This window comes from Brassica napus, chromosome C6, assembly GCF_020379485.1.
Source record: "Brassica napus cultivar Da-Ae chromosome C6, Da-Ae, whole genome shotgun sequence".
NCBI lineage: Eukaryota > Viridiplantae > Streptophyta > Magnoliopsida > Brassicales > Brassicaceae > Brassica > Brassica napus.
In genome coordinates this window covers 30,137,646-30,161,877 of record NC_063449.1, presented here as the reverse complement: position 1 = coordinate 30,161,877, position 24,232 = coordinate 30,137,646, and the positions used below count along the sequence as shown (strand labels likewise).

The window sequence follows — 24,232 nt, the reverse complement described above, 5'->3', positions numbered from 1 at the left end:
CCAAACTGGTAGGAGCTTTGAATGATTTTGACGTTCGTTTTCTTTTGACCTCTTTCATTTATAATTTTTCAGAGTCAACATAGCTTAATGGTATAAGAGAAAACGGTTTGTATGAAACGAACGATTCTAAACTATGGATTGCTAATTTTGATTTTTGAAAGCACATTCAAACAAAAATAGTTGAAAACATTTGCTTGAATTAGAACATTTATTTGATTAACAGGTAAACGAAAGCTGGCATTTGGTTGGTAAAGAACGTGATCAATCATTGAACAAAAAACTTACATACAACTTTGAATACAAATTAAGAGAAAGGGGAGAGCATTGGCGTTTTCGTTGACTTGATTCTAACGTGGCTACATAATTGCTTTCTTATCAAATCGATTTCTTTGTTTTTCTTATAAAATAACAATTGAAATTTTATGATCAATGGAATAAGACTAGCTAACACAAAGATTCTACAAACGAGTTCAGATTAGACTATTTTATAAGAATATATGAAAATATTATATATTGTCAAATAGTTTAAAATTAAATTAAACGGTATTTGTTAAAAACTAAATCAAGTAAGGTGGTGGCTAAGTACTTGAGAAAACAAGCCATAGCATTTTGATATACTCTTCATAAAGTTGACACCGGCTTCTTCTCACGTTAGACACTATGAGAGAATTAGTTACTCGTTAGGTGGGTTGAGCCTTGAGCTTATGAAGGTCAAATAAAAATGACAAGAACTAATAGCACTGACCACTGTTCTAAAATCGCTAGGCGTTTATAGAGGATTAGTGTCTAGACGGGTGCCTAGATCCATTTTTTAATGTCTAAACGGATTTAACAAAAAAATCGGTTTGAAAAAATTATATCTTCACTGATATCCGATTTGCCGAATAGACGGACATCTTTGCCGATTCTTGGAACACGACCCAATATGTGACAATTAGGGTTGCACAAATAAACCGAACCCGAAAACCTGAACCGAATCCGATCCGATATCCGATATCCGAACCGATCTGAACCCTGACGTAAATACCGAATGGATCTTGTTTTGTGGTATTTCGGGTTATGGGTATTATCCGAACCGAACCCGAATCTAAATGAATATCCGATAGAACTCGAAACATTCAAAACCTCGAAAAGATCTTGTACCAAACATGATCTCAATTCCTAATATGTATCCAAAATACACTAAGAAATATTGAACATCTAAAATACTTATCTATTACACGAAGGTTGGTGGTTCCATTACACGAAGGTTGATGGTTGAAGATGGCCGTTGAATCTTGAAGTATTTAGATTTAGATTTTGTTTTCGTTAAACAATGTTTCTCATTTCATGAGAACTTGGTTTTCGTTTTATGTTTTTATTTATTTGGTTTTCTTTTTATCAGTAAATATGTTTACTTTTTGTTTGATTTTGAATGATCACGGTTGATGTTCCTTATTTTTGAATCGATCTCTCACTTAAGTTTTGGTTACAAAATAGGTACAAATCATGTATTTTAAAACTGAAGAACCGACTTTACTCAAGTTTTGGTTATAAAATAGGTAAAAATCAGGTACTTTTAAACCGAAAAACCGATTGGGACCCGAACCCGAAAGTATATTGGGTTGTACCGGTTCTTTGAAGATTTACTAACTCCGACCCGAACCCGATAGAACCCGAACTGGTCCCGAACCGAACATTCATATAATCCGAATGAGACTGATTTTGATAAACCCGAAAACCCGAAATCCGATTGGATAAAACCGAAACCCACGAATGCCCAGGCCTAGCGACAATATATGGAGTTAGCAGGATAATTGATTAGGCCCAATATATTGGATTAACTGGGCCTATAGAGTGTTGATGTTAAAGACCAGCAAGGTTAAGGCCTTTTAAAGGATAAGCCGGGTTGTAATTGTAATTGGATAAACCCGAATCGTCCAGATCGTTGGGAATCAGGTGAAGAGATGAACGTATCTATCTAATCATCCAGTTTCATCAATGGCGTCGGGGTGGGGAATAACGGGGAACAAAGGGGGATGTTACGATTTCTGGATGGATTTCAGCGAGTGTATGTCTCATTGCAGAGAGCCCAAGGACTGCTCTCTTCTTCGCGAAGACTACCTCGAGTGTCTTCACCATTCCAAAGAGGTACACGCACTCCTTACCTTTCTCTCGCTCGTGCCTGACTTGTAAAATCACCAATTCACGCGCGTCGACTGCTTAGATCCGTTTTCACTGATTTTGATTATTCGAAACCCTAGATTACTTAAATCCAGATCAATTCTGAAAATTCTTCTGCTCTCTTATTAGGTGTATGACATGATAGGCTTTTTTTTTCTTGGAATTTTCATGCTTTGATTACTTTGATGAAATGGAAAGTATAATTGGTGGATGTTTTCATTTTCATACCATTCACTAGGCCAGTCTCAGCGCTTAGATTTATACATTAGACGTTACATTGTCTGTGTGATTTCGCTCTCCTGTTTTGTTTCTTCAACTGGAATTAATTGTCAAGATGAAAATCATAAGCACATGTTCTCTCTGTATTAGGAACATATAAAGGTGGAATGAAAATCGAAATGTATTTATAGGCTCATGGGAGAAACTTTGAGAGAGTGTAAACTTTTTTGTTTATTATCTTGATGATAGATTCTTTGCTTCCTATATAAGCTTATCCCAGATGGGACTGACAAAGGGAGTGTGTGATTTTGTTGTAGTTCCAACGAAGAAACAGGATATACAAAGAGGAACAACGTAAAATAAGAGCAGCTTCAAGGAAAGGCCAAGATACCGGCGGTGATGCCACCACTAATACTAGTAATCACTAGTCGTGAAGCCAAGTTTGCATCTTTCGTAACCGGGAAGAAGAATAATTAAAGTTTCGTGAAGATTCTCTGTATGTTGTGTGTCGAACTCCTTTTGATTGTTTTCACTTCGCTTCTGCAATGAATGAATATTCTGCCTTTTTTACTTCTTACATTTTGACTGAGTTGTAATAAAATACCCTTTTGGCTGGTTCACAAACATCATGGTAATATTTCACTCTTACAGTTATTTTAATTCCATAGAGCTTAATTAAGGGAATAAACGTAAAAACATACATTCACCATGAACCAAACCTTTTTTTCTTTTGACCAAATAATCAAACCTTATTTATATATGGAGTTTAGGAGTGGGGGTTCGGGTATCCATTCGGGTTCGGTTCGGATCTAATCGGGTTCGGTTCGGAACTAATCGGGTTCGGTTCGGATCTAATCGGGTTTCGGGTTTCCGGACTTAAAGATTTCAGCTCCAGTCGGATATTTCTAAATTTCAGTTCGGGTTCGGTTCGGATCTTTGCGGATTCGGTTCGGATAACCCATTAAAATTATTTTTAAAATTTTAATATTCATTACATGCTTAAAATTTCTCAAAATCTATAAAACAAAATAATATATTACATATAAATTTGTATAATATATGTCAAAATACCTAAAATTAACATATAAATTGGTTTGATTTGAATATTTGGATAGAAAATCAATAGATATTTCAAGCATTTTGGTGTTTTGAATATATTTTAGCTATTTTAGACATTTACTTTTGACTATTTATGTATATTTTCAAATATTTTAGAAAACTTAAAAGTATATTATATATTTTGGATTTTTTAATATATATTAAATCTAAAAATAAGTAATATATTTAGGTATATAAATTTATTTCGGTTACATTCGGTAGCCGAGATACTTCGGTTCGGGTCGGGTTCGGTCTCGGTTCTTTAGATACCAAAATTTTGAACCCGTTCGGATATTTAATCAATTTCGGTTCGGGTTTGGTACTACTTTTTCGGATCGGGTTCGGTTCGCTTCTTCGGATCCGGGATTTTTGCCCAGCCCTAATGGAGTTGATACGAATTTGAAAAAGAAAAACTGTGTATTATTCTCAGATAAAATTTATTAACCGTAAAAAAACTGAAACAAAACAAAAGATGCATAATAATTCAGTTATAATTTGCTGGTAATATAATAATATTGTGAGTTTATCCCAAACTATTTGGTTTGTTAACTTAAAAAAGAAGGCGCCTGAAAGATGATAAAACGACGGCAACAAGCAAACCACCAAGTCACTTTCTTCATTCCTCCCTCTTCACGCTTCTTCTTCTTCCTCTTCATATTCATTCTTCCATGGCCACCGTCTCCTCCTCCTCCCCCTCTTCTCCCTGGCCCAACCCTAATCCCGATTCCACGTCTCCCTCAGATTCCCACTCCCACCACCGCGATCGTGGAGACGACGCCGAGCCTCTCGATTCCTTCTCCTCAATGACTCTCAACTCCGAAGATCCCAATCACAACCCCGATCCGATTCAAACCCCTTCCTCTCCACCCGCGCCGGATTCGCCGGCGACGCCTCCTCCATCCCTCCTCCACCTCTCCTTCAACCAAGACCACGCCTGCTTCGCCGTCGGCACCTCGCGCGGCTTCCGCATCCTCAACTGCGACCCCTTCCGCGAAATCTTCCGCCGCGATTTCGACCGCGGCGGCGGAGTCGCCGTCGTGGAGATGCTCTTCCGATGCAACATCCTAGCCCTCGTGGGCGGCGGGCCCGACCCCCAGTACCCTCCCAGCAAGGTCATGATCTGGGACGATCACCAGAGCCGATGCATCGGCGAGCTCTCCTTCAGGTCCGACGTTAGGTCCGTAAGGCTCAGGAGGGATCGGATCGTTGTCGTTCTTGAGCAGAAGATCTTTGTCTACAACTTCGTGGACCTCAAGCTGATGCATCAGATCGAGACGATCGCGAATCCTAAGGGGCTGTGCGCTGTCTCTCAGGGTGCTGGTGGCTCGATGGTGTTGGTGTGCCCTGGCTTGCAGAAAGGGCAGGTGAGGATCGAGCATTATGCTTCTAAGCGGACTAAGTTCGTCATGGCTCATGATTCGAGGATTGCTTGCTTCGCTCTCACGCAAGATGGGGGTTTGTTGGCTACGGCTAGCTCTAAGGGGACTCTTGTTCGGGTGTTTAATACTGTTGACGGCACCTTGCGCCAAGAGGTACTAATATAAAGCCGTTTAGGCTTTTACTTAATCGAAAGCTTAATAGTTTCTGATTTTGAGCATAAACTATGCAAAGTGAAGAGGGTTGATTCGAAAGGATGCATCTTTTGTTTAGTGAGGTCAACATTGGTAATAGTCTGATATGGCCACATTAAACTTTTAGGATCAGAGCAATTGTTTTTATGAAACATGTGGAGATTCATCTTGCATTGGAGTGGAGCTTGTTCCTTAAGCTGCAGCATCCTATTTTATTGGAGTTTCTTAAATAAGCTCATTTGCTTTGGTTTACTCCATAGGAGAAAGTCTCAGTATTTATCTTCTCATATGTATTAGGATATTGGATTTGACTTTTCCTATACAAGCCTGTGAAGTTTTACGATTCTTATTCTCTTACGGAATCTCAGATGTTTATAAATAATAATGCTTTATGAGTTTGGACTGTACAGGTTAGGAGGGGTGCAGATAGAGCGGAGATATATAGCCTCGCTTTCTCTTCAAATGCTGAATGGCTAGCTGTCTCAAGCGACAAAGGAACTGTCCATGTCTTTGGTCTCAAAGTCAACTCCGGCTCTCAAGTGAAAGAGACACCCCGAATTGCAGCTGAACTTACCCGCTCTTCCTCATCCCCATCATCCTCTCTGTCATTATTCAAAGGTATAAGATGGCCTAAACCCAAAAGTCAGTTACTTTCACGCATTAGCAGCCTCTTGGTTCAGTTAGCATAACGCTTTTTTACTCTGTTAGGAGTGTTGCCGAAGTATTTCAGCTCGGAATGGTCGGTGGCTCAGTTCAGATTGGTTGAAGGAACTCAGTACATAGTCGCGTTTGGTCATCAGAAGAACACTGTTGTTATTCTTGGCATGGATGGGAGGTAAGCAGCAAAAAAAACTTGTCATTCAGTTGACTTGAATTGAATTATATAGTAAGAACTTTGAACTCTTATTGCTAATATGATTTAACCGGAGTATATGGATTATGTTCTTTGTTGTTTTGAACAGCTTCTACAGATGCCAGTTTGATCCAGTGAACGGGGGAGAAATGTCTCAGCTTGAGTATCACAACTGTCTAAAACCACCTTCTGTTTTCTAGATGCAATCTATTTTCTTTAGTTCCTTCCTTGTCTATCTCTGCTACTTAAAGTGGTGAGAGTTGGTGCAACCATACGGTGTTAATGTATATAGTTTGTGTGAATAATATTAACACAAACGATTTGTATATTTTCTAAAACCTTTGATCTTTAACCAAAACTGATTCGTATATATATATCTTTACAAAAAAAATGTTTGAGGTTTTTTGCTTAAAACATGAGGTTTTGTAATGAAATCTCCTTGCTGTTTTTTCCAATACATAATAGGAAACTTTTTCCATTACCAAAAACCAAATCTTTGCACCTATCTGGTTTAATTGACTCATAAACAGCTCAATTATCGATCAAACAGAGAAGGCCTCTAAAGGAGATAAAAAAGTGCGCATCCAGGGAATCGAACCCTGGTCAGTACCGTGGGAGGGTACTATGATACCACTACACCAGATGCGCTTTTGTCGAGCTGAGATGTAAATATGCTTTCTTATTCAAGGGAAGCGTATGTCGTTGTGTTCGAGTGTTATTTGTTTTGTCATCTTCCAGAGTCGATAAGACCTTTTTGCTAGACCATTTGCAAAATCAGTGAGGTTTTTATTCATTTAAAATAAAAAGTCAAACCAAATCAGCACTAAAACCGAACCAGAAATCTTAGTTATATACAACTACATTACAAAGACGACGAACTAGAGAAGTAGCTTTGCAGCTGAGTAAATATCTTGAGGATAAAACATTAGTTGTAACATTGAGAAAACCAGAGTTTTGGCGAGGATGTTTCATGATGAGGGGCATTATATCATTTGCTGTCCATGTTCAGATGGTAATTAAATAATTTTACTGATAGAATTATAAAACAAATTAGGGTTTAAGCTTGTAATATCATTCTCATTATAATTTATACAGGTGTGTTTTGGGCCGTGTGGTGATTAACTAGTCCTATTTTTATCACTACTATGTCTATGTGTTTAAGAAAATAAACAAACTCAAAAGTTTTTTTTAAAAGACAGGACATATTATGTTTTTTTTGTAAACTAGGATATTACGATTATAATGTAGACTAGATCTTAACCCGTCCGACTGGGAGGGTTTTTGCTTTCATGATATATATATAAACATTTCAAAACTTTAAATTAATTGAAAAAATTGTATTACTTTAGTTTATTGTTTAAACTTTGTATTTCGTCATTGTGTTGTGTAATCACGGACTTCCTTGAAATGTTGGGAGTAAACAACATTTTATTAAGATTTTAACAAATTTACAGTTTTATGAAAAATAAGTGTTCGATTTTATGTATATTCATTTGCTTATGAAAAAACATACGAAGCCAAGTGTATCAACTCGATATGGTTAGAACCACTCCTGTGTACAATATATTGTGTAATTGGATGTGTAAGATATGTTAAATAGTTATACAGTATCAATCATCTATATTACTATAATTTATATTATTACAAATACACGGGAAAGGTATTTAAAATTAATGAAAACAAAAATGTTCAAGACGAAATCTATACTCCCTCTGTTTTTTAATGTTACATATTCTAAATTTTTCACACATTTTAATAAAACATATTAAATTTGCATATTTTTTTGTGTTTATCTTTGTTTCATAATTTTAAGCCAATAAAAATTCAGTAAGTGCAATTAAGTTTTTTGAAATTTGCAATTAGTTAATAAAAAATGTCTTGAAAATGTAAAAAATAGATCTTTTTAAAACAAATTTTTTTCTTAGAATATGTAATATTAAGGAACATAGGGAGTATTATATAAGAGATTGTTTGTTTTTAATATATGATAAATACCTTTAAAAGAAGAATAAGAAATCTATATTATAAAAGAAGAATAGTCTGTTGCTATACTTAAAATGGTTTGAAAATTTATTATTTCAAAATTGGACAAGTAATGTGTAAAATGGGCAAATCAAGTAATTAGGATTCGTGGAAGATATATTAGTTACTAAGCCGATATATGTGGGAGTTATGTTTTGTTAAGTTTAGAATTTTGTCTTATATCTTTTTAATATATCTTGATTTAATAAAATAAAGCTCTGGTTTGTCTAAATTTTGTTAATACCAGATTTTGGTTATCTATCTTAAGAGAGCGCTTGTCCGCTAATTAGTACACCTAAACCGAAGCGTTCTTCATTGATATTAACTTAGATTGAATCAGAAAGATGAACTTTCATTAATCCGGTTATGAAATCTTTGATCAAGCAATATGTTTGTTGTTGTACTTTGATCATCAAAGCATTTTTTTGTTCAATCTTGGAGGGATTTTATGTTACGTTTTAACACACACATTTGTTTGTTGTTGCACTTTGACAATAAACTTGATTATATAGAATATTGAAGATTTTCTAATTGATCAATCTCTGATTATTGTTTTGCAGTTCGTGGATCAAGTGATGTTCTATGGAATCAAAGAAATGTGCGTGTTAATTCAAGGTAATGTGTTTCTTGATGCAGAAACATGTTCAAACCGGATTAATAAATTGTGTCCGGTTTCAAGCTATGTTGTTTGTTGGATAAGGAAAATGAAAAAGTAAGGTTAGAAGCGCGTTGTGTAAAAAAAGTGAGGCAGTGTTGGATAAGGAAGATGATGAAGTTATAAGGAAGCGTTGGATATTTGTAATTTAAATACATGCCAATTTTTTAACTAAAAATATGAAATATTAGTTCTATCTATGTTTTCAAACAATTTTCATTTATACTACTATCCATGTATCCAAACAAAACTCATTTGTACTTCAGCTTTAATAAGATATACTAGATTTTGACCCGCGCTTTCAAAGCGCGGAATTATTTTCCTTTTTTTTCAATTGACAAATATTTAGCGTCATATTTCATATATTTGTGTTTTATTTTATAAAAGACTTAAACTTTTTATCTTTCTTTATCGTGTTTCATTTTAAATGACTATTTATGTTTAAAAAATTAAACTTTATTTTTTTAATGAATTAAGTTGGTATAACTCTGATTAATTAATTTTATTATGTGGTTAATATATTTAATAAAAATAATTATATACTTTTAATAAAGATTTATACTTTTCAATGAAAAAATCAATTTTTTTTATGAATGCTTAAATTATATTAAGAAATGAAAAAAAATTAATTAAGAATGGTTGAAAAAAAAATTATTTGAACTTGGACTCAATGGCCCAAAGGAAAAAAAATGTGAGAATTGGATCTGATTTCTTAATCGGCCCAAATGGCCCAAGAGAGATCTGATGTGGATAGTGGGCTGTATCCGAAAATAATGGCCCAATATAGATGTGTTATTAATATTACTTGATTGCCCTTAATGAAACATGCAATGTTAATAAAGAAAGGGCAGACTAAGGTAAAAAAGACAATAGGATCCTGCTTTAATAGTATAGACTAGATCTCGACCCGCGCAACCGCGCAGGTTTTTTTTTTTTTGGTCAAACAACAATGCATTCTTTCATTCAAACAAAAGAGTTATCCTCCAACAGAGGAGTTTACAGAAAGCAGAGTGAGAGCAGATTTTGCCACCAAATCAGCCTCACCATTAAAAGTCCTAGAGATAAAGTGAAAGGAAATCCGATCAAAGTACGACAAAGCATGATAAATATCAAACATGATACCGAACAATTCAGGTTGAGTGGCTTCCTTCTTCAGTAGTGTGACGAGGGAGAGCGAATCGGTTAGAACGGCCAGGGATCGGACGTTTGAGTAGACGGCTGTAACAACCGCAAGGCGAACAGCTATGGCCTCTGCCATAAGGGCTGAAGATACATGGGAGCGAGACTCGCTCAGGTTCGGAATGCGCTTGAGGTTATTTCCTGAGAAGATACCTCCAATTCCACAGCCACCGGAAGAACTGTCCCACGCTGCATCAACTTTACACGCAAGCACATCAAGTGGGAAAGACGGTGGGGGAACAGAGCGACAAGTAGAGGGGGCAGAAGGCGGTCCCAAGGGGGGCGCCAGAGGTCTCCGATCCCGATGGTCTTGCGCTGAGGACCACTCCTTCGCATCCAGAATACACTTTAAAGCTGTCTCCTGCGCCGAGAACCCTCTGTTTTCAAACATTAGCTGGTTCCGGGACTTCCACAGATTCCACAACACCCAAGGCCACATAGGATCAGAGAGGCCAGATGGTGGAAGAGGGGTATAAGTTGATCCTGCTTTAATGAGTTCCGCCATTGACAGCAGCGAGGCGGCCGGTCTGATGCGCACCGGTAGCAGGTTCCAGACCTCCTCTGCAAAAGGGCAAGTAAGAAAAACATGGAGGTCGTCCTCATGTGCTCCGCATCTCTTACAGTTGAAGGGAGGAACTCCACGTTTACTAAGATTCTCGCTCACTGGAATTGCTTTCTTTACGATTCGCCAAAGGAATTCTCTGATCTTGGGGATGGTCTTGGCGCTCCATATATGCTTTTGCCACTCCAATGGTTGTTGGTCCTTCTCCCATGCACATTTCTCCAGAATTCCCAGCGCATACCCTGATTTGGTAGAGTAGGCTCCATTCTTCTCAGGTAACCAAACCAAGGCGTCTAGGGACGGGCCTGCACTGGTTACAATCCTCAAAATACAATCCTCATACTGTGGTAAATGTTCCCTAATTCTGTTGATGTCCCATTGATTTGATAAGGGACAGAGTAGATCGCTGACTCGGAGAGAGTAAGCAAACTCCGACGGGGGACCTACAGGTCGAGACGGCGTCACAAAGGAGAGCCATGGGTCCTCCCACACTCTAATCGATTCGCCATTACCGACCACCCAGCTCAGTCCTTTCTCTAGGAGTTTCCTGCCAGCAATGATGCTTCTCCAACCATGGGACGCCGAGACAGGCACCGTGCAAGTCAAGAAAGATGAGTCCCGAGCATATTTGCCAAGTAAGACTCTCGCCAGAAGCGAGTGGGGGTTTTTTAGAAGCCTCCACCCTACTTTTGCTAACAGCGAATCATTGAGAGTCTCAATGTCTCGGAACCCGAGGCCTCCCGCAAACTTAGGCAGCGTCAAGGTGGACCAAGCAACCCAACATAATTTCCTCTTTCCCGGGTTTGCGTCCCACCAAAACCGGGTCAGGATAGACTGAATCTGATTGCACAGGGAGATCGGGATTTTAAAACATGACATCGTATAACACGGCATAGCTGAGAGAACTGACTTCAACATTATTTGTTTCCCGGCTCCGGAAAGAAACCTCGACTTCCAGCTCAGAGCTTTCTGTCTGATTTTACCAACAATTGTCGCAAAAATATCACATTTCTTGCGACCGAAATTTTCCGGGAGCCCAAGATACTTCCCTATCCCACCCTCAGTATCGATAGACAGGGAAGCTTTCACTCTGGTTCTGACCTCAGGAGGGGTCTTCACCGAAAAGGTAATCGAAGATTTCAGAGTGTTAATTTTCTGCCCGGATAGAGCTTCGTAAGAACTGATGATACTCGACAGCGCCGTAACGCTCTTAACATTAGACTTGCAGAAAAACATGGTGTCGTCGGCAAAAAGGAGATGGTTGATTGGTGGACAACCTCGAGCTACACGGACGCCCGGGAGAGAACCATCTTCCTGTCCCTTCTTACACATCGCCGCGAGAACCTCTGTACATAAAATGAAGATATAGGGAGATAGCGGATCTCCTTGTCTAAGGCCTCGGGATGGTCTAACCCTTCCCTGCGGTGTCCCATTAATGAGAAAGGAGTATGATACTGTCTCTATGCAAGTCATTATCCATGCAATCCAAACGGGGTCGAAGCCAAGGAGAGATAAGACTTCGCGGGCAAAACCCCATTCGATGCGGTCATAGGCTTTGCTCATGTCGGTTTTCACCGCCATTGAACAGTACTTCCTGGCTTCCGAAGTCCGAAGGTAGTGGAGAGTCTCATGAGTGATAAGGACATTGTCCGCTATAGCTCGACCGGAAACAAACGCTGATTGAGTATCCGAGATGAGGATAGGCATCAGGGCCTTGAGACGTCGCGTCAGTATCTTGGCAATAATCTTATAGTGCGTGTTGCACAAAGCAATCGGCCGGTAATCAGCGACAGAGCGTGGGCCAGTGATCTTCGGGATAAGTCTAATGTGAGTCTCGTTTTGCTGTGGATGAAGCGTGTTGGAGGTGAAGAAGTTCCTGATATCCTTGACCACATCTCCACCAACTATATGCCAGTAGGTCTGATAGAAGGTTGCAGAGAAACCGTCGGGGCCGGGAGCCTTACTGCCATTTATAGAAGTAGCTGCCTCTTTTATTTCCGACTCACTCGGTATAGTTATCAGCATCTGATTCATCTCAGGAGTAACTCGCCTGGACAGCAGGCCATGGAGTTGAGAGAAAGAAGAGTTCCCGTTGGAGGTAAATATACCTTGGAAGTACTCCGAGATGACTCTCGTAATGTCTGGCTCTTCATAAAATTCCTGGCCATCAGCATTTTCAATAACCAGAATGGTATTGATCATGCGCCTTGACCTTGTTGCTGCGTGGAAAAAACCCGTATTACGGTCTCCTTGTTTAAGCCATTGGATCCTACTTCGTTGGAGCCAGAATTGTTCCTCTTCTACATAGGCCTTTCGAAGATCAGAGGTTATTTTCTCAATAAGTGCAGTATTGGGAATTGTTGCCGACAACTCCTTTTCCAGTGCAGATCGAGAGGTTTTAATGATCATATTGCTCTGATTCTGTTGCTCATTCGTCCACTGGATGATACTTCGGCGACACGCATTTAGTTTCTTGATGACCGAATCAATGGGAGAGTGGTTCCAAGTTGACTCGATCAGCTGAGAAACCTCTTCATTTCCTACTAAAGTTCTGTTGAATCTAAATAGACCAGCCTTCTTTGGTCTATCAGCATTGAAGTAGGTAATCATAGGACGGTGGTCCGATCCTTCAAACCTCAAGTAGCAACATCTCCCCATAGGAAAAGCTTCGGACCAGGAGCAATTGCCCATAACTCGATCTAACCGCGCTCTGATATAATGCGTATACCGGGTGCCTCTCCAAGACAGTTCTTCACCGGAATGTCTGATATCCCAGAGTCCATTCTGAGCCACGAAAGATCTGAAAGTAGTGAAAGAACCTTCCAGTCGAGGAGGTCCTCCTACCTTCTCCGAGTTGTTGAGAATATCATTGAAATCACCCGTCAACAGCCAAGCTGAGTCTCTATCCGAGCCTATTTGCGAAAGCTTGTCCCAAAAGGCAGCTCGGTTCTCCACTGCTGGGGCACCATAAATAAAGGAGACATGGGAGGAGCATCCCTTGAAAGTTATTAAGGTATATATCATATTCGGAGATGAGTCCAGTATAGAGATGTCGACTCCTTCCTTCCAAAATAAATAAAGCCCGCCACTCAATCCATTCGGTGGAATCGAAAATTGGTGTTCATAATGCAAGCATTGAAACTTTGATTTTATAAATTCATCACTGTTTTTCGTTTCCATGAGGAACATTACATCCGGAGATATACTACGATGAATCTCCTTTACACGACGAATTGTAAGGACGTTCCCCAGTCCTTGACAATTCCAACTCACTATGGCTAAGGAAGAGGATTTGGGTGGGGACGAAAATCCGTCCTACCCTTAGTGATTCCTGGTATAATCACCGTCTTTGGTTGTCTCGACTTAGACGCTTTGGACAGCGTCCCTTTAACTTTCGAGCTAGAACCCGCCACCTTATCACAAGGTAAAACTTTAGCTCCACCTGAGTACAATTTCCTGCAGGCTGCACTAGAGGAACGAGCCGGCTTATTGGCTTTCAGGTTTTGTAGAGGGCTCCGACGAGTGAACTTCTTTGTTGCAGAGCGTGTTACTCTTCGTTTCCCCGCTGCTTTGGTCTGTGGAGAGACCGGAACAGTACTTCTATCAGCGTCAGCTGCCGAGGGGGTTCCAAGATGGGGGAAGCGTCCTCCTCGTCTCCCAAAAGGCCATCACTGTCGAGGTTAACCTCAATATACTGTAGCCGGCCAGAATCAGCAATATGAACTCTATCAGGTGAGAGGTCATCAATAGGATCAGGTTCAGATAGTCGCTCTAAGGCAGAGGGGCGTTCCTTGGATTTACAGGGTGTAGAGCTTTTTTCACCCGAAGAACCAAGACGCTCCTTAAGAGATCGAGAGAGGTGAGATCGGTCACCTCGATGATGGGAATTCGAAGAACCCAAGGGAGTTCCTTCAGGGTTAGCTAACCGGCCAAAACCTAGCAGTGGGGTACGGTGAGAAGCAGAGGAGACGGGGCTACGTCTATCCCTATCCCGTCGTGGGATTGGAGGGGAGGCAGGTCTTGCATACGGTCCCATAGACCTGGCTGATCTCACGGATGTAGACGGCTCTGTTCTAGGCGCTTTTGATCTCCTCTGATAGTAGGCCATTTCTCTATCATCTCGCGAGGAGCGACGTGCGTGGGAGTCAACCACACGTCTAGTATCCTGCCTTGAGACCTCCGGACGCCTGTACCCCCTTCTTTCATCATGGCGGTTCTTCTCTGCCTCGATTCTTTGGAGTGCGATCCTTTGAGTAATGCCCAGCCTTCGATCTTTTGGGGGTGGAGCGTTACGAGGTCTCTGCGGGCAATCTGATTCCTCATGGAAAAGTGAGAAGCAAGTAAAACAGTGCTTCTCGATCTTTATGTATTCAAACTCCACCTCTATTACTTCATCAGTAGGTAACTGAATATCCATTGTCATTTCAAGTGGCTGGAGACCATTAAGCTCGACACGGACTTTAGCATCTGTAGCATCTTGGCCTCTTCGATTCCCCAGCTGGATTCCAATGGTTTCAACTGTTTTATCAGAGCAAAGATGTAGGGGTATTCCGTGGATTCTCACCCAAAAACCAATAGTAGAGGGAAATTGCTCCGACACTGTCGGTTCCCACCGCTGAAGTATGAGCATCCACTTCTTGTAGTGGTATGGACCTTTCTCTAGAACCATTGTTAGATCAGTCTCTGTTTCAAACTTAAACTGGAACTTCTCCAGTCCAAGGGCTCTACCTGTGACTTGTCCTTCGAGGTTCCAAACCTGGGGCATAAAGTCTATCACCGATCTAGGTTTCTGAAGATTAGGGTTTGTAACTCTGCCAATGATGGTGAGTTTATTAGCGGCTATAAGATCGTCGAAGTCACCGTCCGGTATACGAACCGGGGGACGTTTTGTTGGGGGAGACGGTGGAGCCACCCACTTCTCCTTGTCAGACCGACTGTAGCGGTGCGCCATTGTAGCAGTGAGCGTAGAGGTTATGACAACCCAAATAGAAAGCTACCGGATAGAGGGACGTATAAAAGAGTCAGGCCGGAGCAGGAAACTAAACTTGTTTGAGATCTGCTGAAGAAGAGAAAACTAGGCAGAGGAGGTTATAGCAACCCAGTAAGAAGAGGAATTTCAGAATTGAGGAGTCAACTCCCACTGAAATAGTCCGCGAGATGAAAGGCAAGCTTCTCCGAAGACGGTGGCCATGGTCGGCGGCGGTCCCTCCGACTGAATCGGGGGTGAACCCGGTGAATAATTTGTCAAGGCTTGTTTTGGACCGCTGGACACTTCTGAAAGTGGGAACAATTCGAATCTAAAAGTTGGTAGCAGAAAGAAAACCACCAGAAAGGGGAAAAGTTGGTAGAGAAAGGACAGAGGTAACCGAAGAAACCAGAGGATAACGAACTATCTCGAAAAGCTCGTCAGAGAGAGAGAGAGCGGAAATTTTCGAATGAGCCCCGGGAAATGTTTGTTTTCTTTATAGTATGAGTAACTGGTTAACCGCGCAGGTTTTTATTTTTCATTTATTTTCATATAAATATTTTGTTTTCAATTCTAAATTGGTATATAATATAATATATATGTGTCTATCAATTTTTAAAACATAATAAGTTTACGATATATTTTTTCATTGAATATATTGTTTCAAACTTTCACATGTATTTATATCTTCTTCTATATATATATTTTCGGATTATTATTTCATTATTAAAATCGTAACTATATATATAAATATTAGTAAAATATTATTTTGTTGTCATATTCAAAGATATTGTAACATTTCACAAAATTAGAAAGTTTTTAAAAAATTAAACTTTTCACTTCATAGATTTATATTATCGAGTAAATAATTAAACATTTAGTTTTTGTTTAATTTTTAAAATAAACTATATAGTTTAAAATTTGTTTTCATTGGTTTAAGGTAGTAAATATTAATCATTGTTAGATAATATGATTTTCGTTATTAAAAAAATCTTTATAATTTTAAAAGTTAACATCGATAAATATTTAAATAATTAACATATGGAGGTATAGTATTACAACATTAAATTATATCTATTTAATTTATACTATTTATAAATCCAATGAATCATCTATTGTTTAAATCTAATTATTGATAGCCCAATAAAATATTTTGTTAGGCCCAAAATTTAAATGATAATATTAGAGATTAAATGTAACATGACTTTCTAGGAATATGTCCATTAAGTCTATTTTTTAAAAAATCACACATGAATCAAGGTTGTGACTTCTGTTTTAATATATAAGATATATACATGCCAATTTTTTAACTAAAAATATGAAATATTAGCTCTATCTATGTTTTCAAACAATTTTCATTTATACTGCTATCCATCCATGTATCCAAACAAAATTCATTTGTACTTCACCTTTAGATAGATAGATTACATGCATGCATAACTTTACAAACGACAATTTTACATGAAGATTCTCACCTCGGACAATTTTTCTTGGCCAAAACTGTGATATTCGCTTTCCTTGTTTGATACAAGCTGGGCCGTTAAAATTACCGTTTCTTTGTTTTCGTTAACCGAAAACGGTAAGTTGTTGATGGGGAGATCGAACACAAATAGACGGTTTGGACGCATTTTAAGCATTAAGCTCATGTAACTGCCGAATCATAACTAGAATGGCAACAAAATAAGAGACGCTAACTAATTTCTTGTTTGGGACTAATAACGGCCTGTTTTTTTGTAAAAAAAAAAAAACTATAAATTGATATGTCCATGTTTACTTCCTTTTCAGGATTTAGAATAATCACTATATTTTTCAGAAAAATTAATATTATCTATTCACTATGATCAAGAGAGGGTATCCATCAATGGCGGCGACAATATACGGCGTCAGGAGCTTTTTCTTGTTGGCGGCGATTGTGATATTGTTCTCCGGTCGTTATGGAGGCGCCACCGCAGCCACCAGAGGTTACATTAAGTACAAAGATCCAAAAGCGGGTGTGGAAGAAAGAGTAGAGGATTTGCTAACACGAATGACATTACCTGAGAAACTTGGTCAAATGTGTCAAGTTGATCGGTTCAACTTCTCATTTTTTCCCCCGGCCACGCGCCACGAAATCTTCACAAAGTACCTGATCGGTATGTTACAAACAAAACTATTTATTATAAATTAAATCAACATTCCAAATAAAATGTTTTGATAAAAATAATATATAACTGAATTGGTGCACGAGTATAGGAAGCGTTTTGAGCAATCCGTATGATACCGGGGCTAGTCCATCAAAGCGGGTCGTCCAAGTGAACACCATGCAGAAATTGAGTCTTTCGACGAGGCTTGGAATCCCTTTGCTTTACGCCATTGATGCGGTTCATGGCCACAACACTTTTATCAATGCCACCATCTTCCCTCACAACGTCGGTCTTGGTGCCACTAGGTATATATTCTAAGATGAAACGTAACATATACATATAGGATTTTGCATACGCTGAAAAGTGGAGTTTTATAGTTTGATTTGATGTGAATGCGTGTTTGTTTTAGGGATCCTGATCTTGTCAAAAAGATTGGAGCTATAACTGCGCTTGAAGTAAGAGCTACCGGAATCGCACAAGCTTTTGCGCCTTGTGTTGCGGTAACTAATTTAAAACTGAAAGTTTTGGTAGACATATAGATATATAGAATTTTTCTAACTAGTAATTGGATGGAACAGGTTTGCAGAGATCCTAGATGGGGAAGGTGTTATGAGAGCTATAGCGAAGATCCTAAAGTGGTGAATATGATGACCGAAAGTATCATGGAGGGATTACAAGGAAATGCTCCTTACGTTGCTGACTTCAAGTAAACCAAGAACTAATGCTAATGAGTTATAATTTAAACCAGATATAATGTATATTAATCATTACTTTACTAATGTGAAATATGTTTTGTCTACACGATCAGGACTAAACTGGCTGGTTGCGCCAAACATTTTGTTGGGGATGGAGGAACGGTAGGTGGAATCAATGAGAATAACACTGTGGCTGATAACGCTACTCTCTTTGGTATCCATATGCCTCCTTTTGAGATAGCCGTAAAGAAAGGGATCGCATCAATCATGGCTTCTTATTCTAGTCTCAACGGTGTTAAGATGCATGCAAACCGGGCAATGATCACTGATTACCTCAAGAACACCCTCAAATTCCAAGGCTTTGTTATCTCTGACTGGCTTGGAATAGATAAGATCACAACTCCACCCAGAGCAAATTACACATACTCTATCGAAGCTTCCATTAATGCCGGCATTGACATGGTTAGCTCTCTTCTTTTTCTTCTTTCACTTTCAAGAATCGATAAACTGATTCTTGAAATGCTATACATATGTGTAGACTCTGAACGGAGGGTTTTTTAAATGTAGGTTATGGTTCCATTTCAATATATAGAGTTCTTGGAAGGATTGACTAAACTAGTGAACGGTGGATACATTCCTATGAGCCGTATCGACGATGCTGTTCGAAGAGTCTTGAGAGTTAAATTCTCCATTGGTCTCTTTGAGAACCCATTGGCAGAGGAAACTCTTGTCTCCGAGTTTGGATCTGAGGTAAACTTAAATATACTTTCTGATCATGTCAAGATTTTGTATACATATATACATTTCAAAGAGTTAAAGAGACAAATATATGTCTATGATATAGACCATGTGAAATAAAAGCTAGTATTAGTCACAATTTCATATACCATGTGGATATAAATTACCACAAAAACTATTATGCCATAAAATTATATAAAGCACTAGTTAGTCTTATTATACACTAGTGATGTAAGATTCTTAACACAACGTTGTAGGCGCATAGAGAAATAGCGAGAGAGGCGGTGAGAAAATCAATGGTGCTTCTAAAGAACGGGAAGACAAACGTAGATAAAGTTATTCCTCTCCAGAGAAATGTGAAAAAGATCGTTGTTGCTGGAGCACACGCTAACAACATGGGTTGGCAATGTGGTGGCTTTACTCTCACTTGGCAAGGATTCAATGGAACCGGAGAAAACATTGGCCGTAACAAAGCCATGCAACTCCCTACCGGTAAAACCAGAGGTAATCAAAATTAACGTCTAAAGATACGTAGACTATTTATCCGTTCACATGCACATGCATTATGGAGTAATATAGAGATATTTATTCTAAAATGTCGTTTCAAAACATTTATAGGAACTACAATCTTGGAAGCCATTATGAAGACTGTCGATCACACCACTGAAGTTGTCTACGCGGAGGAACCAAACCAAGATACGTCAAAGCTTCACATTGACGCAGCATACACAATTGTGGTCGTAGGTGAAGCTCCTTATGCAGAGACACAAGGGGACAGCACCACGCTAAGCATAGCCGCACCAGGTCCAGACACGATCAGGCACACGTGTGGTAGTGGTATGAAGTGTGTAGTGGTCCTAGTCACTGGACGTCCTCTCGTGATCGAGCCGTACCTTGACACCATCGACGCTCTTGTAGTCGCTTGGCTTCCAGGAACGGAAGGACAAGGAATCACTGATGTCTTGTTTGGTGATCATCCCTTCACGGGCACGTTACCTCGCACGTGGATGAAGAGTGTGACTCAGCTTCCCATGAACGTTGGCGACAAGAACTACGATCCTCTCTTCCCCTTCGGATACGGAATCAAAACATAAATCAAGAACCTTAACCAAACCATCTATCATGTATGTAAATTATGTGAAAATGTTCAATGTGACGCTTTTTGATGCTTAATTTGGTTCCAGAGTATGCTCTCCGATCGATCTGCCTGACTATAATATGAAGCCTCTCGTTTGTGTTTTTGTCAGCTAATATGAATATGAAAAGACGTTGTCTTCATGACTTGATTCATTATCTGTCAGTTTATGTTCATTAGATAAAATTTCCAATAGTCACAAGTTTCTTTTGGCAACGCTGTTCATGAAATTGAAAGCCATTCTAGGGAATCATCCAAGAGTGTGATTAGGTCAATGTTTGTCTATCCTCATGCTTACCGAAATACATATTCATTTCAATGAACTTTAAAACCCTAAATAGTTTAACTCGATACTGGTGTAATTATGAAACTGAAATCCTGTTTATGTTGAGAAAATAGATATAGCATTCTAGAGAAAACTGCATATGAAGTAGACATGTCCAATATGGTAAAACCGAACCGAACCGAAATAGACAATATGGTGTGGTTTTGGTATTTATCATATAAACCGAATGGATATGATTTTATAAAAACCGTAGGATTTGGATATGGTTTGGTTTATAACTGATTAAACCGAACAAAACCGATCAAAAGTATAAACATGTAAATATGTACATATTTTATAACGTCACATGAAAATCTATTTTTTATATAAGTTATTCTTTTGTTAATAATTATTACCATATTTTTTTATAGTAATAAAGAATCCTAATTTGAAAAACACTTAAAATATAATTAAAGAGAAAATTCATCGCAACCGAGACTTCTTATTTTCTTAGTCTTCTTCTTTTAATCATTTTGCTTTCTTTTAGCATTGATTAAATTGAAGTGAAGGTTATAAATTTGATGGATAATAACTAGAAAAAAATTCTTCACAACTTTTTTCTTATTTATAAACGAACAAAATTTCACTCGAAGAAGCATGACTTTGATGAACACTAAATATGGAAGAGCGGAAAAACTTTTCTTTCATTCTTCTCTTTTGTTTTTTATTTTTATTTTCAAAATTTCAAGCTTTGATTTTAATTCTAGATTTGATTATTTCATCTGTAGGTATAAGCGTTTTTTATTTATTTGAAAATATAATATATTTTTATTAAATGATTGAATGACAATATGACTAAAATTTATATAATATGATCTCAAACTAAATAATTATGTTTTCATATAAAACCGAATAAACTGAAAACCGACGGTATATAAATCGAACCGAACCGAAGTAAATATGGATTTAGAATGGTAGTTATATTTTACTAACCGAAATACCGAAATACCAAAAAAAACCGAACCAAAACCGAACCGATATCCGGATTGAACACCCCTAAGATTATGAAGGATGGGCATTTTTGGCTACTTTGCCAAGGCCCTAATCTCCCCTTAGGCCCGGGATCAACCCGCGTTCACACCGATGACATAATGTAAATCATCCCTTCCAATACGAATCGAACTAGGGGCACACTAAAACTTACTCCGAACACTAATTGGAGGGTTACTGGTATTAATTTAATGGATTTATAAATCCTTCTTATATTTCGAAATCTTTCATAAATCTAATGATTTCCAAATTCAGACAAATAGATTTGAGAATTATGGACATGAAATTCAAAATTAAATTACATGAGTTGTTATAAATCAATTAAATGGATTTGTAACCAGACTTTAAAAAAGACATTGCGAGAGAACATCACGTCCTCTGACCACAATTTCCGAGAACATGGGTCGTCAGAAAATTATCAATGGTATAATTAACGACAATGTAGCGAGGATAACAAACTTCTCAACTCATCGCTCCTTGTTATCGATTAAGCTAAGAACATCTGACTCGTTTTTATTATATTCTTAGGGGGGGGGGGGGTTATTGGTAGATAGAGTCTAGGTGAATTATAAAATTTTGAAAATCCATCATTATTGGTAGATGGAATTTTAAACTCTTAGTAAACTCCATTGTTATTGGTTTAAAGATTTTTAAAATCTATTCAAAATCTTTTGTTATTCAAAAAGTTTACTTATGATTGATTTTTTAATTCTATCAAACTCTATTGTTATTGGGATATAAATTCTTTACTTTTTTACTCATGAGACTCAACTTTGAAAATCTGATGTATACCCATAAGAGTTTTAAAATCTATATAATAGAAAACACACTATTGATTCTATAGCATTACACAAACAAGTAAAATAATTTCAACATTTGCCCATTTATTTCAAAACTGTAACAAGAAGAAAATCATATACAAAGAAAAAAAAGCAGCGATGATGTTCTTACACCATAACAAGAAGCATCAATGCTTGAGTGTCATCATCTTGGCAGAATAGCGTAAGCAATAGTGGTGGAAAGCTGTCTTTCATGGCTGACGATCCTTCTTTCTACCAACTCATTCTTCGAGGCGCAGCTCCTATCGTTGTCATGGACAGAAAACTACCCAACACTCATTTATCATTTCCGAAACATTCATCATCTCCTTGTGTCTTTTCGTAGTGGAAATTGGATCATGTGGGTGAAGGAAGGACTGAGGTGGCTCAACTCATCGCTACTAGTGTTACTAAGGAACATTGATTCCAATCGTACGTAGCAACATGAGGTCCAAGATAGCTACAATAGATTATCCTCAAGAGTTGATCTCGATCGATCTTCTGACTTGATTCGGCCACGAAGATTTCTCAGGGACTTGTTGTACATCATCTCTGACCCGTATATCATTTCTTACTATCATCTCTACTTACAGAGAGCTTTTAAAAAATTGGAAAGTTTTCTAAAAGAACTTTAACATATTTCCTTAAAAGGATTTATAAAAAAAAAAACAAAATGTATGCAAATCTATGAAGATCAATCACAATCAATGGAAATCTATGTAAACTATTTGTTAAGTTTACTTAACTTTTAAATGTCAATCAACTTTTAAAATCACTAAATTCCATAAAAATTCTTGTTTGAATAAGCCCCCCTTAATATAACCGACGAACTTCCTCTTACATACAGAACACAAATTTTATTATTTCACCTTATCTCTCATTAATTTCTCAACTCATCACTCCTATGTTATGTGATTAAGCTAAGAACATCTAACTGATTTTTATTATATTCTGATAGATATTCTAACAAGTTCTTTGAGTCGATTCAGAGCATCCTTCTTTAGGGATATGATCAAGAATCAGGAGCGTTGGGGTGTGTCTCACGCTTATCCTCCGACCAATCAAGACATGGACATGTTGCTTGCTAGGTTCTACGAAGAAAAAGGTTTCCTTCTTCTTCAGTTGGTATTTACTAGTTTTTGTCAGTCATTGATTAACAAGTGGCTAATAGAAACAATTCTGTGTTTTTGCAGGATGAAAAACGAATCATGTATAATATGAATTTGTTTCCAGTCGAAGAAGACATATAATTGCTTACGGTAGTCTGTACTGTATGATATATTGACAAGTTGAACTCTGTGGTAATATTTGTGAACTTGTCCAAACGTAAAATAAACTGAAAAAATAATAATACCAAATCCTGTCAAAATAACAAAGTTCAACTCAATATCCACTCAAATCAAATCAATAAGTAAATTTTTTGCAATTGAATAACCCTTGATTCTAAAATCTGTTTAAAAATCATAAAACCAATATCAGTGGATTTGAATATGGATTATTAAATCATAGAACCAATAACACTGAATTTTGCCTAAATTTTTAAATCCACTAAAATACATAAACCAATAACACCCCCTAAAATATCAGTACAAAGCACCATTAGTTCGCCACTTTGCTTTTAGGAGACACAAAACACTAAACACTATGAGACTAAAATGACGTGCGTACGAGTGCTCATAATATAACCATTGGTTCGCTACTTTGCTTTTAGGAGAGACAAAACACCAGACACTATGAGACTAATTAAAATGATCGTGTGTACGAGTGCTCATAATATAACAAAGTTTATCCATCTACGTCTTATTATAATCTCTTTGTTAATGTGGTCGACACACAGAGATTATGTACCGACTCAAAGGTTTGAGCTAGGCGAATATTCCTAGGGAATAACATGCATGATGTTAACAAATTCATTTGTATTTTCAGATTTTTTTTTCAACTTTTCTTTTGCATAGTACTTTTAGATAAATCAAATATCCTTTATAATTTATATTTTGGGGTTTTCTCTATCAGTACATTTGATTGATCCACATATAAAAGTTACTCTTTCCTTCTTTTTTTCCCACGGGTTTAAACTTGATCATTGCCGTTTCATACTTGTATCGAAAAACGGATATGAC

General features: G+C 37.9%; 3 protein-coding genes and 1 non-coding gene across 4 annotated transcripts; 3 read left to right on the top strand and 1 right to left on the bottom strand.

Moving 5' to 3' along the window:
• Positions 1-1,898: 1,898 nt before the first annotated feature.
• Positions 1,899-3,042, top strand: LOC106435251 (NADH dehydrogenase [ubiquinone] iron-sulfur protein 5-B). Its single transcript, XM_013876115.3, has 2 exons — positions 1,899-2,130; positions 2,700-3,042. The coding sequence occupies exons 1-2, from the start codon at positions 1,981-1,983 to the stop codon at positions 2,808-2,810; spliced, it is 261 nt and encodes an 86-aa protein (XP_013731569.1). The 5' UTR covers positions 1,899-1,980; the 3' UTR covers positions 2,811-3,042.
• A 978-nt stretch (positions 3,043-4,020) lies between these two features.
• Positions 4,021-6,274, top strand: LOC106435246 (autophagy-related protein 18a-like). The gene is made up of 4 exons (XM_048760315.1): positions 4,021-5,012; positions 5,462-5,669; positions 5,760-5,886; positions 6,014-6,274. Exons 1-4 carry the CDS (start codon positions 4,149-4,151, stop codon positions 6,102-6,104), a joined length of 1,290 nt encoding a protein of 429 aa, XP_048616272.1. The 5' UTR covers positions 4,021-4,148; the 3' UTR covers positions 6,105-6,274.
• A 207-nt stretch (positions 6,275-6,481) lies between these two features.
• On the bottom strand, positions 6,482-6,552 carry TRNAG-CCC. The gene has a single exon. It is a non-coding gene; the product is annotated as a tRNA-Gly (tRNA).
• A 10,597-nt stretch (positions 6,553-17,149) lies between these two features.
• LOC106435257 (beta-glucosidase BoGH3B-like) lies at positions 17,150-20,045 on the top strand. Its single transcript, XM_048759825.1, has 8 exons — positions 17,150-17,420; positions 17,521-17,716; positions 17,821-17,911; positions 17,990-18,117; positions 18,220-18,568; positions 18,674-18,856; positions 19,102-19,348; positions 19,463-20,045. The coding sequence occupies exons 1-8, from the start codon at positions 17,150-17,152 to the stop codon at positions 19,936-19,938; spliced, it is 1,941 nt and encodes a 646-aa protein (XP_048615782.1). The 3' UTR covers positions 19,939-20,045.
• The last annotated feature ends 4,187 nt before the right edge of the window (positions 20,046-24,232 follow it).

What these genes read in the sequence shown, in the direction of transcription:
- LOC106435251 (XM_013876115.3), top strand. Translation starts at nt 1,981, where the DNA reads ATGGCGTCGGGGTGGGGAATAACGGGGAACAAAGGGGGATGTTACGAT. An exon ending in GTCTTCACCATTCCAAAGAG is followed by an intron (nt 2,131 to 2,699) that starts GTACACGCACTC and finishes ATTTTGTTGTAG; the next exon opens with TTCCAACGAAGAAACAGGAT.
- LOC106435246 (XM_048760315.1), top strand. Translation starts at nt 4,149, where the DNA reads ATGGCCACCGTCTCCTCCTCCTCCCCCTCTTCTCCCTGGCCCAACCCT. An exon ending in ACGGCACCTTGCGCCAAGAG is followed by an intron (nt 5,013 to 5,461) that starts GTACTAATATAA and finishes TGGACTGTACAG; the next exon opens with GTTAGGAGGGGTGCAGATAG. An exon ending in CTCTCTGTCATTATTCAAAG is followed by an intron (nt 5,670 to 5,759) that starts GTATAAGATGGC and finishes TTACTCTGTTAG; the next exon opens with GAGTGTTGCCGAAGTATTTC.
- LOC106435257 (XM_048759825.1), top strand. Translation starts at nt 17,150, where the DNA reads ATGGCGGCGACAATATACGGCGTCAGGAGCTTTTTCTTGTTGGCGGCG. An exon ending in GTCGGTCTTGGTGCCACTAG is followed by an intron (nt 17,717 to 17,820) that starts GTATATATTCTA and finishes TGTTTGTTTTAG; the next exon opens with GGATCCTGATCTTGTCAAAA. An exon ending in TTAATGCCGGCATTGACATG is followed by an intron (nt 18,569 to 18,673) that starts GTTAGCTCTCTT and finishes TTTTAAATGTAG; the next exon opens with GTTATGGTTCCATTTCAATA.